Raw genomic sequence first — 15,365 nt, forward strand, 5'->3', positions numbered from 1 at the left:
GTTGGATCCGGTACGACCGCATATCAATTTATTAATTAATATAAATATATATATTAAAAAAAAACATGTTTAGAGAATTCCTTGATTGATATTTAGCAATAATCATATTTTCAGATATAATCATACTAAAAAATAAATATTTTCAGCACTAATAAAAAAAAATACATATTTTAAATCTCTTTTCAATGGGATTATAATATATGATAAATCGTCAATCTTTACTTCAGTTTGATTGATATACAAACATAATCTAGTAAAACTATCTATATGTTACACAACAAAAAAAAGGTTAATTTCACCCCAAAAAAAAGGTTAAAAGAAGTACTGAAAATTTACATAAGTTTTCACCTCTTTTGTTTGAGTTTTTATCTATATCAAAATCTTATGAAATAAGTAATATTAAAGAAAAAAGTTTGCACATACCGGCGAAATCGTGAAAATAGAGTTTCCTTGTCCAGTAAAATCTTTTTCATTCTCTTTTCCCTGCACAATTCTGCAAATGTTCAAACACTGCGTAAATATATAAATAGTGAAGATAAAGAAACTTATTAATTCTCCAAGACAATTGAACGTCTTCTTTTCTATCGTTTCATTTCCCTCTCCCTCTCTTGAATTTGACTCGCTGGTATAGTTTTTTGTTGGTTGCAATCACCTGAGGCTGCACTTAGTTATTAGAGTCAATTTGGTTTAATGAAACATTCAATGAACATATATACATACATGCATGATTAGTTGCATTGAAATTTGCGGCTTGTATTTTACTATCGAATTTTGTAAGTGGATGATGACAAATAGGTGAAATTTTATTGGTCTTGGGTGAAAATGAAACTCTCTATTTACGATAAAATATTTAATAATTTGTACATATATCTTTTTTTTGGTAGGGAGTACATATATATATCTCATAGTAGTATTTTTATTTTTATTTTTTTGGGTCAAACATACAAACAAGAGCAGAACATATTTTATAGCGGGACATTATAGAATTTGTGGTTAACTAAAATTTAAAAGTTCAAACATACAAAAAAAAAAAAGGGAATTCAAAATTATGTGATTTTAATTTTTGTTTTTTTTTTTTTATCATTTCAGTAAGCGTTTTGAGACACTTGGAGGAGAAGAGAGTAACCCATAAACTAGAGACATGAGTTTGGTCGGCAGTTTGCAACTCATCATCCCGCCACGGCCGAGAAGCACCAAGTTCTTGTACTCACTGAAAAACCCAACACAAGGACAAGAAGACCTCTCTTCTTCTTCTCCTTCAATCTCTCTCTTACCAAAACTAATCTCGTTTGCTCTTGCTCTCTCTCTTACCTCCTCTTCCCCTGCCTTAGCCATTCCTTCTCTCTCCTCTTCTCAGCCACTCACCACTCCTTTCACCCAATCCAAGTTTGTGCAGACTGGTCTTCTCAATGGGTTTGTTCATCTTCTCAATCTCATTCTTGCTCTCCAAAACAAAGCTAATTACAATCTTGATTACTTTTCTTTTTAATTATTTGTGTAGCAAAATTAGACCTTGCCCTTCCACGAACCCAGGCTGTGTATCGACGAATCCGACCTCATCTTCCTTCTCATTTCCATTGACGATCCCTGAAACCGATACACAGGATCCCATTCAGGTCTATTTCCTCTCCTCACCATCTTCAACGCTTGCCTCAGTTTTGCATCGTTTCTGATTCTTTGTTCGACGCAGAAACTGAAAGAGGCAATAATGAGCACCCAGAAGAACCCCAAGTTTGTGGTTCTTGAAGATACTCCATACGGTAATTATTTGTCACCACAAATGATATTTTTTCTTCTTCTAACATTTAGAATTTGAGGAAAGATCATAACATTTAACACACAATGGTATTTGCAGGGAGATATCTGGAGGCAGAGGTAGAAGGAGGAGGATTTAGCAGAGATGTGATGGAGTTTTTGGTGAAGCAAGATGTGGTTGCTTACAGGTGTATGGCCACTAAGGTTACCTTTGTGTATCCTTTCACCACTGCTTTTGGAGACTCCAAGGGACAAGAAGAGAGGATGAAGAAGCTCATCGACCAGCTTGGTTGGTATGCTCCTACCTTTGAATCCATGGAGTAAAAATATATAGGACATTCTTGCAAGCTGCAATGTTTTATCCATCATGCACTGAGTTTGAGAATCAAAGAAATCTATAAGCCTTTGCTCAAATGAGGCGCTAGATGATGTGTGTTACAACTTCCAAATGTTATATTATAAGGGAGAGGAGGGATATTTCAGAAGAACTTGGATAAGTAGTAATCGTAACAATTTCTTTATAGTCATCTAAAATCAACAAAAATCATATCAAACTAATCAAATGAATGTAAAATCACCAAAATAATAATTTAAAACTTATAAAAACTCAAATTATTCAAAATGTTAGTCAGTTAAATGTTTTGTTAATAATGCTAGTGGTTCCGTAATAGTGGGCTTTGGTCAAAACATGCAACGCGAGCCCACTATAGTTTTGACTTTGCTGACATGGCATAACTCCGCCGAGGATCGGTCTGTGATTGGCTATTCAATATCCATGTGACGGTCCTCTCTCTTTTTCTATATATCTGTGTCATTAATTTTCCCGAAAACTCCCATTTTGTTTTCTCTTCAGAACAAATAATAAAACGTAGTAACACAAAAAAAAAAAAAAAAAGCGACATGGACGCCATTGATTCCGTCGTGGATCCGCTTAGAGACTTTGCCAAGGACAGCATTCGCCTCGTTAAGCGTTGTCACAAGCCAGATCGCAAAGGTATTTATTCTTCTTCTTATCCCACGGATCCAACGAGATCTGTCAACGGATTTTACATTTTCGCTCGAAATTCTTGTCTTTTAGATAGTTATTGTGAGCGATCTGTGTCTTTTCTACCGTCTGATCAGCTGGATCTATATGAATTGTTTGAGGATGGGAAGATCTGTGTGTGAATTTGAATGGAGGAGAGAGATCCGTGTTTGATTCTGTGTTGCCTTTTTTTTTGGTTGTTTGTTGTAGAATTCACGAAAGTGGCAGTGCGTACAGCAATCGGGTTCGTAGTAATGGGATTCGTGGGATTCTTTGTGAAGCTCATCTTTATTCCCATCAACAACATCATCGTCGGTGCTACTTAGGTGATTTCTCTTCACCAATTTCTTCTTTTTCCAGCCATGCATGCTTGAATCTATTTGGGATTTGTGTCTGATAATGATGATTCATTGATCATTTTCATACTTTTTTCAATTGGTTTAGCTACTTCGTCTAGTACAGATTCGTCTATATAACTAAGATGTTCTTGTTTCCATGAATACTCTGCTCTGTTGTTTAGCGTTTGGACATCTAGTAGGATTGTTTATGCATATTATGGAGAACTCATTGAAGTAAAAGTTAGCTTTTATTTGTACCGTGCACTAATAGATACTCTCCGATCCTGGCTGGAATTGTTGATTTGGTTCAAAATGTGGGAAAGAATACGTCTAATTTTGTAAACTATTTGTTCCTATGCCAGTCTTTTGAAATTTGGTGGTAAAAAGATAACTGCTACAAGAGTTAGCTTTTTTTGGTTTCTGTCTTTGAGTCAAATTATCTAAGAGGTTTGTTCGGAACTGCTGATAGACTTTTGATTCATTCATGAACATTACATTGCATTGGCTTTTACCATGTCCTTGTAATTTGGGAACTAGTCTTCTAAAGTTTGGTTTGACATGTTTGCAGATAACAAGGGAAGATAAAAAGATGGAGACGGGTAGTTACAGCTTTGTTGTTTCATGAAGACACTTCACAGTTTTTTTGTTTTTTTTTTTTGTTCAGATACTCGAAAAGAGGAAACATTTTGTGAACCTAGTTTAACCACACATTTGAGATCAATCTCTAGTAATTTGCATTCTGTTTAATGTATGTCACTGTTTATTACGCTGTTCCGTAAGAAAATTAAAAGCTTTGGTGAATGTGGATGAGGCTAAACCTTTAGTTATGTTGACAAAACTTACAAAGTAAAAAGTAAAAAACCTCAATGGCCTATTTAAGTTGACACAACAATTCATATCAAACCTCAGAGTAAAAACAGCTTTTCTTAATTGCAAATAGTTCGTCTCAGCAATTAAGAGAAGCTGTTTTTCTCTAAATGGAGAAATCCAGAACTATTTGCCTATATCTTATTTCATTAGATCCCTGATGAAAATATGCGTGGCTTTAAAAACAACGCCTCGTTTATAGTATTACTCTTTATTAAGGCTTTTGCCTTCGATTCACCACCAAAAGTCCACCCTTTGAAGAGTTTCATGGACAATTAATCACCAAACTTGTTCACTCCATCGCAATCACTTAATACACGTTTATTTCTAATATTTGTACTCCAGTGACATGACATAATGAAAATAATCATGATATTAGGTAAATCCCTTGTTTGAAAAATCGCTAGCCGCCAGTCGGGCGCTCGGCATGGGCCTAGCGATTAATCGGAAAATCGGATTAAAATCGAGGATTAATCGGGGATTAGTTTTAGGGTTATTTTAATATTTTTAAAATATATTAATCCAATATTGTAAAAATTTATGATTTTTATTACAAATTTATGATTTTAATTAAAATTTGAACACAAGTTATTGTAAAACATCATAAACTCTCCATTCAAATGATTGAATAACAAAAATAAAAAGTTTTTTTATACTTGCAATCTAAAAAATAATCGGGGTATATAAGATTAGGCGGGAAGTAATCGGATTAGACGGAGAATAATCGGGTTACTGATTTTTTAGGGGATTAGTCATTAATCGAGGCGGATAGGGTGGGCCTAGCGATTAAGCGGGGAGTAATCGGGAGTAGGCGGGGATTTTTAGAAAAGGGGGTAAATCCAAACTAACAGGCCAATGACATGACAACAAGAAAAAGAAAAACGAGAGAATCTTGGAACAAAAGCAATACGACCTTTCCTTGTTATTTACTCGAAGATGAAACAAACACATAATTGATGATCATTTAAAACCATAAACATTGGAATTCAATTGAGAACCTGATGATATTGAAAGAAAAGTGAGAATAGTAATAATGCCTCCCCAACTTCATCAATCTTCACTTCCTATTCTCAATCCTCTACTTAGATTCTCACCTCCTTCCTCCCCTGATAATCCCAAAAACCAGAGGGTATCAACGATTAAGATGCCTAAATTCACTGTATGTAAGCTCATACCTCTTCTTATCTTCGTTCTTTCAAGTCTCTCCGTTCTCCGACTCCTCCGGATTTCATACAAGTCTTCATCTTCTACGTCTCAGTCCTCATCTTCAACCACATTTCATTTGAGTCCAGCTGAGTCCAGTCAGCAGCTCAGGGCTAATGAGGGCCCATACGCTCTCACGGAAAAGGAACTGAAGCTCTTATCAGATACCGTTACTCGTAGATCCCCTTGCAACGTTCTTGTTTTCGGGTTTGCACCTCAATACCTCATGTTACCTGCGATCAACACTAGAGGTATTACCGTCATTCTAGAAGATGTACCTGAAAAGATAATGATACCAAAAGCTGAAGTAAATCCAAACAACACAAGAATCTATAGCTTTAAATACCATCAGATGGAAGTGAAAAATGCTTACAAACTGCTTCGACATGCACGAGCCAATTCCGCATGCGCACCAAAGATGAATAATCTACAAGGCTCATCAGCCTGCAAAATGCAACTGCGGGATTTGCCACAGGAAGTACACAATACCAAATGGGATGTGATAGTAGTTGATGGTCCACGTGGGGACAACTTCGAGGCACCAGGTAGGATGGGGAGTATATATACTGCAGCTGTGTTAGCAAGAAAGGGAAGTAGCAACTCTACAACAGATGTTTTCGTGCATGATGTGCACAGGACGGCTGAGAAGTGGCTCTCCTGGGAATTCTTATGTCAGGAGAATCTGGTTTCAGCTAAAGGGAACTTCTGGAAATTTAGGATAAAGGGACAATCAAATGCATCCAGGTTTTGCTCACCAGAAACAGTCCTCATCAGATATTAGCTAAATTTTGCACATTTAAACAACATAAACATTGTTGCTCACTTAGTTCGGCACACTACTGCGTCTTTATCTCATACCAGCGTAGGGAAACATATTCGAAATTAAAGCAATTTATTGTAGAGTGTACAAATGTCATTCTAAATATGTGTGTCCAACTAGAAAATGGATACACTTTATTGAAATGGCCACAATCTATGCACCACACAACAAAAGTTATTTCAATTTATCTCCCAAAGGAAGATCAGACAGTCGCAGAAAGGCCTTCTCAATGGTCAATGCTATATTTTATTACTGCATAAGCTACGTGAAACTTTAACCCTTTAAAATCTCCCGTACCATAAACAAAATTTATCCATTTTTTCACACTACTTCAAAGGAGTATCCAGGATCACATACCTCTAAATTCTATCATAGCTCAACATGAAAAACAAGATACACTGGAGCAGGATCTCCAATAAACGAGGATTCTAAAATTCCTACATGAGACAATCCTTACTAGTTGCCATTTTGGATGCCAGCCACAGCCATTACTCACCACTCTCTCTTCGCTGCAATCACAATTAATGTAGATACATAAGGCCACTGAAAAAATATTTCTCGAAATTTAAACAGTATCAACAAAGCAAATATGTATCCTATCCATTTATCTTGAGTATAAAAGGAACACATGATATGTGGGTAAAAGAAATATCAATCTAAAAAAATATGTTTGAGGATTAGAAAAAAATAGTAACTGACATGAGACCAGTCATTTGTAATTCAATATTTATTATAAAGGCAAAACTTACCGCCCGTTTGCTAATGTACGGTTGTATTTTGACTGGTTCTGATCCTGTCGAGACGCTTTCAGTTTTTACTAACTTCCGTTTTTCCTTCTCAAATTCTTTTCTGGATTCTTTTCGAGTGCCTGATTGCCAAACCCGACCAAAGTTGGGAAGCCAGTCTGCATCAATATTACTATTCGTTGCATGTCCACTTTTCTTCTCCATTTCTATCTCTATCTTTCTCCTTTCAGCCCATGCAGCGCCAACCCTATTAGGGTTCAGCTTACGATTCTTCCCAGGTACCTTTGCCTGAACGCAGGCCATGTCTGACTGGTTTAATTGAATATTAGAAACATTCCCATCATTTGCATCAAGCCATGGTGGAGGAGCTCCAGAGTGAACGTTCCCGCCAGCATCGGTGGAATGTGAGGACGAAATGCTAGACATGCCCACCACACCTGCCAAGAATAAAACTCATGCCATTAAAACTAGTGCATATCAGATTGGCTACATCAATGAAATTCATAGACCTAGACAATGAAGCCCTAATCATGAAATTAACACAACGCAGATTAAATTTGAACACCAAGCAGAGGCCTACCTGGAGGATTGTAATTGCCCTCAATTTGTTTCTTATCCTGGCTCACCTGATAATTCTAGATGAAGACAATGTCAGTCACAGGCTCATATATAAAAGTTTGGACTTAGACAATGAGATAGCTCTGGAGGTATGATGTAATTGAACCCATGGAAAAAAGAGACCCAAACAGTGATGGAACTTTTAGGATAAAAAACAACACACAAAGGTATTTCTTACCCCAAACTTTAGAAAAAATTCATTCTGCCTAAAATACCTCTCATATATAGAAGATTTTTGATGTGCCAATTACGCATATAACACATAAGAAATTCTGAACCAAGGAATACTTATGACCATAATCTTTACAAAGCATGGCCTATAACCAAAATTCTGAGCCAAAGAATCCACATGATGAAACTAAGAGGAAGCGTCATATAGATGCACCATAATCAGAATATTAATGTTACTATGACTGAAACCCACCTCTTGGGTGCAATAATTACCGTAGCCCGAGTCATCCTTGCTTCTACAAGGAATGGAATGTTTGCCAAACCCGTTCCCTAGGAAATATAATTATAGAGACAATTATATACAACTTGTAAAACACTTATTTTCTGACAAATTATGGAGGTCGGAATCAACCAAAAATACCTGCTACATGACATAGAGGGAGGTGGGAAGCACCCATGTTCAGATATGAACCATAATGTGTAACTCCAGGAATCTCTGAAAGTGATATCTGATACTCATTCGTATTATACTGTAAAGGCATAACAACATTTGAATTATGTGAATTTATATGGTGTGCAGGAACTTTTTCAATTCTATCCATAGTTTCAAACGCAAGTTTAGTGTGGATATCATTAGATGTCCCAAACAGCTGTCCACAGGACCCTTTAAAAGAGGATGCATCTTCATTTCCCAATGACTGGCATTTTTTTTCCCACTGCATCCAGCATAAATAAAATTTCATTAGAGATTTCAACGAATAACATGTCTACACTCTTAAACCGAAGGTTGTGCCCCAGGCTATGAAAAAAATACTGGCTACAATTGAGAAATATCAAACAGAAGAGCATAATGTTCAAGTACATATACCTTAGCTACATCAGCTTCTGAAATTCGGAAGTCGTCTACGCAATCCATTGCCGGGCCATTTTTCGATAGAAATTGCTTGATATTCTTAAGATGATCCGAACTTGCGAAGTGAGTGATTGCCTTAGAACTGATAAAAGGTGTTCAAACAAATTATTATGTGCAGTCACAATTTTTCTCATAGTCAGAAGACACTTGGATTTTTCCACTTCCATGAGATACAATCCCAGTTTTCTAGAATATTTAACTCTACCAACAACAACAAATTATTTCGAGTACTACTAATGTTCGCACAACAATGAACCTAAATCGAACTAACAGACTTATATCAAGAGAAAGAGATAAGGGAATGACATACCAGGCGAAGGAGCTACCGAGCTCAACGATCTCTTCATCGCAGAAAACACACCAAACACGGTTTTGCGACTGCTCTTGTGGCCGTAGAACGCTAGGGTTCTTCAGGAAGAATCTGACGTCAGCTATCTTGGATCGGAATCGATCGAGTAAGGAAGAGAGGGAACTTTTGTGGCGAGGGAAGTACTTGTGGCGCGAGCCTTGGTCGTGATGCAACCGGCACACCTTGCAGAACTCGATTTCACTCTTTTTTGATGGTTTCTTCATCTTCTTCGTCTTTCCAAAGTGACGACCCCAATTAGGGATGCGATTACAAGGCCTTTGAAGCCACGGTGGCCAAATTTAACCATCCACTTTATTTAATTCCCGGTTAAAAGCCGGTCCGACCCCGATCAGTCTTAAGTCCGAATAAAAGCAAAATCCAAAAAAATTCGTTCATTGTATTTTTTAAAACTGTAATACTATTAACTTAGTACTATCATTAAGGATAAAAAACTGTTAGAATATTAAAGAGAAACGGTTAGAATATTCCTGACTACGATTTGATTCGATAGACATGAATCAATTTTGTAAGATTCTTAGATATATCCTCTGATTATATAATTAATAGACCTTTCAGGTTTTGTTTTTCAGTCACAGCAAAGGAAAAACAAAATTATGGGTAGAGGTATAGTTGTGCTTCTGTGTTTACTCGCACTCTTCAGCTCGAGCTTATGTTTGGATCATGCCAATGGTCGTGGAGATCAAGCACTGGCTCAGATTAATATTTACGAAACAAGTCTTGCTTTGGATACTTCTGTCAAACTTCACGCTTCCCCTCAAGTTCTTGGTTCTCAGGTTCCAAAACATATTCTTTCTTAATGTTACTGTTCTTGTCGGATTCTACTTTTAGTACAGATATATATATATATATATATATATTAATTCTTATGAGATGGTTAAATGTCAAAATTTTGTATGATATTCTGAGTTTAGCTGTTCTAGTGAGAGAATATGTCTTCTTGATTTCAACTTTAAGTATCTCAGAAACCAAACTTTAATTGATTTTTTTTTTTCATGTCATGACTCTGATTTTACAGGGTGAAGATACTGAATGGGTAGATCTTGCTATCTCCAACCCCAAGCCCTCTTCAGACGATTGGATAGGAGTTTTCTCTCCAGCAAAATTCGAGTATTTTTTTCTATTCTACATCTGTGTTTGTTAAATTGTGAATGTGCCTTTGGTGCATTATTATTAACTCGTCTTTGTTGTTAGCTCGGGTAACTGTTGGCCAACAACTGGTGGCAAAGAGAAAACTCCTTACATATGTTCATCTCCCATCAAGGTTTGGTTTGACCTGTGATTTCTTGATTTAAGTCCCGGTGTAACATTCCTTTTTCTTTTTTTTTTCTATTTGGCAGTACATGTATTGTAACTCTCACCCTGACTATATGAAGTCCGGGAATGTGATTCTCAAGTTCCAGATTATAAATCAGAGAGCTGATATCTCTTTTGCACTGTTTTCCAGTGGGGTTAAAACTGTAGGTTAACTATAGTTTTTCTCAGTTTACTATTTTAGTTTGTATTCCAAGTGGACTTATCGATCTTTTGAATATCACAGCCACACCTTCTCGGTGTTTCGAATCCTGTAGCTTTCGTCAATCCTAAAGCACCCCTATACCCACGTCTTGCATTAGGGAAGAATTGGGACGAAGTAAGTTTTTCCACAACTTGACTCAATGGCCTTGGGACTTGAGAAAGATTCAAAACTTTTAAAGCTGCTATGTTTGGGATCTTTAGCTAAAACATGCTTTTTTTGAGCTTTTGATAGATGACCGTGACATGGACTAGTGGTTACAACATAGATGAGGCTGTTCCATTCATTGAATGGAGTGCAAAGGGACTTCCAGCTAGAAGATCACCAGCTGGAACATTGACCTTTAACAGAAACAGCATGTGTGGTATGTCCTGATTTCTATATCTTTTGCTGTGATCTCTGAGGCAACAGTCCTGGATTTTCTGAAACTATTCATCTGGATCATTCTAGAGATTTGATTTGTGGATGCATGTTATGTTTACACAGGTAATCCTGCTCGCGGCGTTGGTTGGCGTGATCCTGGTTTCTTCCATACTTCTTTCTTGAAAGAACTTTGGCCAAACCGCGAGTATGAAATCTTGAGATTGCTTCTTTTTCGTCTAAAGCAAGAGTACTAATATAGTTTTCTAACTGTAACTCCCAATCCTTTGGTTTCCAGATACACATACAGGCTAGGCCATGACTTGGTCAATGGTTCGACAATTTGGAGCAAGAATTACACCTTTGTGTCCTCTCCTTATCCTGGACAAGACTCGAAACAACGGGTCATAATATTCGGTGACATGGGAAAGGTATCGTCTCTTTTAGGCCATTATGATCTCCATGAGCTCTCAGATTATTATCTGTAATTGTTTTCCTTGATTGAAATATGTTTCAGGGTGAGCGAGATGGCTCGAATGAGTACAATGATTACCAGCCTGGTTCCCTCAACACAACAGACCAAGTCATCAAGGACTTGAAGGACATTGACATTGTTTTCCACATTGGAGATCTCACTTATTCCAATGGGTATCTCTCCCAGTGGGATCAGTTCACAGCTCAAGTCGAGCCCATTGCTTCTACTGTCCCCTACATGATAGCGAGGTTAGTCAACAAGAAAAGCTTCACCATTGTTCTTCTCCTCTCTACTCTTGCAGTGCTTTAAGTTATTCCTTTTTCACTACAGTGGCAACCACGAGCGTGATTGGCCAGACACTGGATCTTTCTATGCCGGTACAGACTCTGGAGGAGAGTGTGGTGTTCCTGCAGAGACCATGTTCTACTTTCCTGCTGAGAACAGAGCTAAATTCTGGTAAAGTTTTTAACCATTGACATTTTCTTGCAAGTTCCGGAAGAGTATCTTACATATTTCGGTTGAATGGGCAGGTACAGAACAGATTACGGAATGTTCCGCTTTTGTGTAGCAGACAGTGAACACGATTGGAGAGAAGGCACAGAGCAATACAAATTCATCGAGAATTGCCTTGCCACTGTTGATAGAAAGACTCAGCCTTGGCTCATTTTTATAGCTCACCGTGTCCTTGGTTATTCCACCAATGATTGGTATGGCAAAGAAGGAACCTTTGAAGAGCCTATGGGAAGAGAAAGCCTACAGAAACTGTGGCAGAAGTACAAAGTTGACCTTGCTTTCTACGGCCATGTCCATAACTATGAGCGAACCTGCCCCATTTACGAGGTTTGATCCTATCCTAAATTGCTCGATTTCCGTCTCATAGATGTAGTGTTTTCTCTGAGCTCTTCACTTACCTTTTTGTTTTCTATTGCAGAGCCAATGTGTGAACAATGATAAGGATCACTACTCAGGGACCTTCAAAGGAACCATCCACGTTGTTGTTGGTGGTGCAGGAAGTCACTTGTCTCCCTTTAGCTCACTGGTACCCAAATGGAGTTTGGTCAGAGATTATGACTTTGGGTTTGTGAAGTTGACTGCTTCTGATCACTCATCACTTCTCTTTGAGTATAAGAAGAGCAGCACTGGCCAAGTGTATGACTCCTTCAACATCTCTAGAGATTACAGAGATGTTTTGGCTTGCACTCATGATAGCTGCGAGCCCACCACATCAGCTTCATGATCTTTTTTTTTTATTACATAGTTTTCCTTCAAACAATTAGCTTCTTAGTATTCTTTTTTTAACAGGCTTTTACGCAATTCTATTGAACAATATTTATTGATTTCTTCAATTGCAGGGATTTACTCTGCACACAATTTAAGTAATGATTTTTTTTTCTTCTCATTTTCATAAAACAAACTATCTTACATCATAACAATTGTGTGAGAAGCCAAAAAAAGGTGGCTACAAGTTTAAAAATTTGCTTCCCTCTGTTTGCACGAACACAACACAGTGACCAAACAATATACTTTGACTCTCTTCTCGTCAATCGGACATCTCCACTTCAGGGGGCTTGTCTTGTTGGTTCTCATGTGAAATCGTAGATGCAAGATCTTCTACTTTCAGAGGAGAATGTCGGGCCATATATTGAAACATGATCTGCAAGATGGATTGGAAATGCTTGAGTTAATTCATAAACAGTATTCTCCTAATGTTCGTATGCCATATGCGAAGAAAGAGAGTACCAACCTTGGAATAGCTATCAGCAAAGGCTCGGGCTCGATTTGACACACTAATATATTGCAAATCCGCCTTCTCAAATCTACCATCCACACACTTCAGCCCTCCATTGCCAATGGCAAAGCGAATAAGACTTCCTGAAGACAGTCCTGACTGTAATATCCAACATGGCACGAACCACACATTTAGCAAAGTAACACAATGCGAAATCATCCTTAAGCTAATTTAAAATCTGATATTACGAGTACACAGGTCTAAAACAAACAGAGCAGTGCTAATCTAGAGAGTGGAGGGTTCTGTTGGTCCTAGAAAGAAGATATTACTAAGCAATATCACTAACTTACCAGTACATGGAGTCTATAACAAACATAGACACAGTATTTCAAAAAGAAGAATATATATATGTTCCTACAATTTTCAGTTTGTCCAAAGGGCTGATCATATAATCTTGGTTTAAAGGCTGATCAGGAAATAAAAATCACTCTTTTATATTTTTGACATACCTGTTTGACAAAATCTGCGTTTAAGCAACTGAATGGTACAGGTGGATCATCTGATGTTACAAGTTTTCCTTCTTCTTGCAACTCCAAGACTATCTGCTCTTACAAGATACAGAGAGAATGATATGTTATGAAAAACCATGAGCTGTACATTAATGTCAAATCCACTTACATGTTGTTGATGTGGAACTTCTCCATTGTTATCTGTATCGATGACATACTGACTACAACTCTCATCCTTCCATATCAACACCAGAGGCGTATTTCCAGTATGATAATGTGCATGTCTGCGAATTACATGAACTTTAGTGGGGAAAGAGTCAAAGAAGAACACTAGACTAATGAGACATTGGTATCATGATACTACCACGAGTATGAAGGAACCAGTGACATTATACAGTAAAATTCATAAAACAGAGGATTAAACATCTGTCCTCCTTTCTAATATTATCATCATTCATCATAACCAATGGTTTTGATACGAAGTTATTAAGTTTGGAAGAACTTCTTTAACGAGAAGTTCCCGGTTATCGACCCTACTGTCCAAACTAAAACCCTACCCTATACCATCATAACCAAATGTATTTCCTAATTTACCTTCAAAACCTTCAGCTCTCAACTAACGACTTAAGGTACTTTGCTGAGATGGAAAAGCTACAATTAACTACACAACTTCTAGGCTAGTTACAATAGTCCAGCACTAGATTAACAAGAAAACAACTGATTCGCAACTACAAACCTTAAGGCACCCAAACTTTTTGCAAGTGCAGACAGCAGGAGAAGGAAAGATGGGAACAGCAGTAAACTTAATGGCATCTTACAAGTAGGCGAGATGATATGATACACTTACTTGTTATAAAACAACAATCCATCCTTGACATAAGGTAATGATCCTGTATAAGCTGAGTGAAGTCCGCTTTGGTCGCAGTTATAAAAAGGAACAGCACTGAACCTGAACTTGTGGTAAAAGGAAGGCGGATCACAAGCACCAGTCTCAGCAAGTTTCGATTGCATCCAAAAGAACCTGAACTCTGCTGTACATTCATAAAGCGAGTAACCCCTCCAACAAACCATATCAATCACATAGTATGTTTGATCCGACTGCATAAAAAAACAGTTACAACCACCTCCTGGTAAGATCAAAACTGAGGATAAACCGATAAATCAGTGACAAGGAAGTATCTTTAACCTCGTGAAAGATACAGTCTAGTATAGAATACGAATTTGCGGGTCCAGAAGCGCCTTTTTTCCTGGCACCACCAGGCAATGCAGAAGGGAAATGATGCAAGATAGATCCATTGCGTACTCTACTAACAGTTGTTCCATCAGATGAAACTACAAAACATCTTTTTCCAGCTGGTCTTGCTAACACATACCTAAAAAGCCAACATAATCAGCCATTTATGAAGCAAGAGAACCAGCAACAACGGATTAAGAATGAGAAAGAAGCAGTACCAATCTTGGCTTAAATTATCAGGGACGTCGATCATCCATTCAGGTAACATTAGCTGCTTTGCGAACCACTTGCGTGCCTCAGGTCCTCTGAGCCTCGAAGCTTGACGAACGTCAAAGCTACTCGATTCCAATTCGGTTCCTTCGTTGAGCTCGGCTTCAGATAATATCTCCGGGTCGACATCGGGCGAGGAGGATTGGAGCGAGATTACGGAAGAGGCGAGGTTTCGGGCTCGCTGCTGAGCGTCACTGCGATGCTGAGTCTGACGGAGAAGGGAAAGCTCTCGGCGTTTCTGCTGATCGGAGATTGGTCGACGTTTGAAAGGACGGCGAATTTCATGAGGCGCCATTTTGGGAAGAAAGAGGTTGTGGTGAGTTCGAGCAACCACTTTCTATTGGTCCGACCTTTATTGCTTAGTCCAGGCTCTCTTGTGTCATATGGACTGGTTCGACCTAAAACCAGGGGTGGGCAAAACTGAACCGGATCGGTTTGGGTTTGGTTATA

The 15,365-nt window shown here is 38.0% G+C and overlaps 6 protein-coding genes across 7 annotated transcripts; 4 read left to right on the forward strand and 2 right to left on the reverse strand.

The window, feature by feature from the left end:
• The first annotated feature begins 1,064 nt into the window (after positions 1–1,064).
• On the forward strand, positions 1,065–2,282 carry LOC9305771 (thylakoid lumenal 17.9 kDa protein, chloroplastic). Its single transcript, XM_002867589.2, has 4 exons — positions 1,065–1,413; positions 1,502–1,616; positions 1,691–1,760; positions 1,856–2,282. Exons 1-4 carry the CDS (start codon positions 1,142–1,144, stop codon positions 2,077–2,079), a joined length of 681 nt encoding a protein of 226 aa, XP_002867635.1. The 5' UTR covers positions 1,065–1,141; the 3' UTR covers positions 2,080–2,282.
• A 300-nt stretch (positions 2,283–2,582) lies between these two features.
• Positions 2,583–3,918, forward strand: LOC9303708 (protein transport protein Sec61 subunit gamma-1). Its single transcript, XM_021018179.1, has 3 exons — positions 2,583–2,749; positions 2,990–3,105; positions 3,686–3,918. Exons 1-2 carry the CDS (start codon positions 2,656–2,658, stop codon positions 3,103–3,105), a joined length of 210 nt encoding a protein of 69 aa, XP_020873838.1. The 5' UTR covers positions 2,583–2,655; the 3' UTR covers positions 3,686–3,918.
• A 907-nt stretch (positions 3,919–4,825) lies between these two features.
• Positions 4,826–6,008, forward strand: LOC9303709 (probable methyltransferase At1g27930). The gene has a single exon (XM_002867591.2). The coding sequence runs from the start codon at positions 5,018–5,020 to the stop codon at positions 5,966–5,968; it is 951 nt and encodes a 316-aa protein (XP_002867637.1). The 5' UTR covers positions 4,826–5,017; the 3' UTR covers positions 5,969–6,008.
• Positions 6,009–6,237: 229 nt separating this feature from the next.
• On the reverse strand, positions 6,238–9,160 carry LOC9303710 (TITAN-like protein). 2 transcript variants are annotated; one of them, XM_021017848.1, is made up of 7 exons: positions 8,766–9,160; positions 8,411–8,537; positions 7,964–8,258; positions 7,796–7,872; positions 7,334–7,379; positions 6,757–7,190; positions 6,238–6,516 (listed from the first exon to the last, which is right to left on the reverse strand). In XM_021017848.1, the coding sequence occupies exons 1-7, from the start codon at positions 9,026–9,028 to the stop codon at positions 6,496–6,498; spliced, it is 1,263 nt and encodes a 420-aa protein (XP_020873507.1). In that variant the 5' UTR covers positions 9,029–9,160; the 3' UTR covers positions 6,238–6,495. The 2 variants fall into 2 exon arrangements, with proteins under 2 accessions (XP_020873507.1, XP_020873506.1); XM_021017847.1 differs by having other exon boundaries at positions 7,334–7,388.
• Positions 9,161–9,299: 139 nt separating this feature from the next.
• On the forward strand, positions 9,300–12,572 carry LOC9305772 (probable inactive purple acid phosphatase 24). Its single transcript, XM_021017720.1, has 12 exons — positions 9,300–9,598; positions 9,841–9,932; positions 10,017–10,086; positions 10,163–10,282; positions 10,363–10,455; positions 10,573–10,702; positions 10,825–10,906; positions 10,997–11,129; positions 11,216–11,421; positions 11,504–11,629; positions 11,704–12,013; positions 12,105–12,572. Exons 1-12 carry the CDS (start codon positions 9,419–9,421, stop codon positions 12,408–12,410), a joined length of 1,848 nt encoding a protein of 615 aa, XP_020873379.1. The 5' UTR covers positions 9,300–9,418; the 3' UTR covers positions 12,411–12,572.
• LOC9303711 (snurportin-1) lies at positions 12,493–15,359 on the reverse strand. The gene is made up of 7 exons (XM_021017854.1): positions 14,864–15,359; positions 14,598–14,784; positions 14,259–14,509; positions 13,581–13,695; positions 13,412–13,504; positions 12,918–13,061; positions 12,493–12,827 (listed from the first exon to the last, which is right to left on the reverse strand). Exons 1-7 carry the CDS (start codon positions 15,208–15,210, stop codon positions 12,714–12,716), a joined length of 1,251 nt encoding a protein of 416 aa, XP_020873513.1. The 5' UTR covers positions 15,211–15,359; the 3' UTR covers positions 12,493–12,713.
• Between the last annotated feature and the right edge of the window lie 6 nt (positions 15,360–15,365).

This window comes from Arabidopsis lyrata (assembly GCF_000004255.2).
Source record: "Arabidopsis lyrata subsp. lyrata unplaced genomic scaffold ARALYscaffold_7, whole genome shotgun sequence".
Taxonomy (NCBI): domain Eukaryota; kingdom Viridiplantae; phylum Streptophyta; class Magnoliopsida; order Brassicales; family Brassicaceae; genus Arabidopsis; species Arabidopsis lyrata.

Excerpts from the sequence above, each read along its gene's own strand:
- LOC9305771 (XM_002867589.2), top strand. The coding sequence starts at position 1,142 with ATGAGTTTGGTCGGCAGTTTGCAACTCATCATCCCGCCACGGCCGAGA. Across the intron at positions 1,414-1,501 it reads CAGACTGGTCTTCTCAATGG|CAAAATTAGACCTTGCCCTT; the intron begins GTTTGTTCATCT and ends TTATTTGTGTAG. Across the intron at positions 1,761-1,855 it reads TCTTGAAGATACTCCATACG|GGAGATATCTGGAGGCAGAG; the intron begins GTAATTATTTGT and ends TGGTATTTGCAG.
- LOC9303708 (XM_021018179.1), top strand. The coding sequence starts at position 2,656 with ATGGACGCCATTGATTCCGTCGTGGATCCGCTTAGAGACTTTGCCAAG. Across the intron at positions 2,750-2,989 it reads TCACAAGCCAGATCGCAAAG|AATTCACGAAAGTGGCAGTG; the intron begins GTATTTATTCTT and ends TGTTTGTTGTAG.
- LOC9303709 (XM_002867591.2), top strand. The coding sequence starts at position 5,018 with ATGCCTCCCCAACTTCATCAATCTTCACTTCCTATTCTCAATCCTCTA.
- LOC9303710 (XM_021017847.1), bottom strand. The coding sequence starts at position 9,028 with ATGAAGAAACCATCAAAAAAGAGTGAAATCGAGTTCTGCAAGGTGTGC. Across the intron at positions 8,538-8,765 it reads CTCGGTAGCTCCTTCGCCTG|TTCTAAGGCAATCACTCACT; the intron begins GTATGTCATTCC and ends ACCTTTTATCAG. Across the intron at positions 8,259-8,410 it reads CAGAAGCTGATGTAGCTAAG|TGGGAAAAAAAATGCCAGTC; the intron begins GTATATGTACTT and ends TGCTGGATGCAG.
- LOC9305772 (XM_021017720.1), top strand. The coding sequence starts at position 9,419 with ATGGGTAGAGGTATAGTTGTGCTTCTGTGTTTACTCGCACTCTTCAGC. Across the intron at positions 10,907-10,996 it reads GAACTTTGGCCAAACCGCGA|ATACACATACAGGCTAGGCC; the intron begins GTATGAAATCTT and ends TTTGGTTTCCAG. Across the intron at positions 11,130-11,215 it reads TATTCGGTGACATGGGAAAG|GGTGAGCGAGATGGCTCGAA; the intron begins GTATCGTCTCTT and ends AATATGTTTCAG.
- LOC9303711 (XM_021017854.1), bottom strand. The coding sequence starts at position 15,210 with ATGGCGCCTCATGAAATTCGCCGTCCTTTCAAACGTCGACCAATCTCC. Across the intron at positions 13,696-14,258 it reads GGATTGTTGTTTTATAACAA|ACATGCACATTATCATACTG; the intron begins GTAAGTGTATCA and ends TGTAATTCGCAG. Across the intron at positions 12,828-12,917 it reads TTGCTGATAGCTATTCCAAG|ATCATGTTTCAATATATGGC; the intron begins GTTGGTACTCTC and ends TCCATCTTGCAG.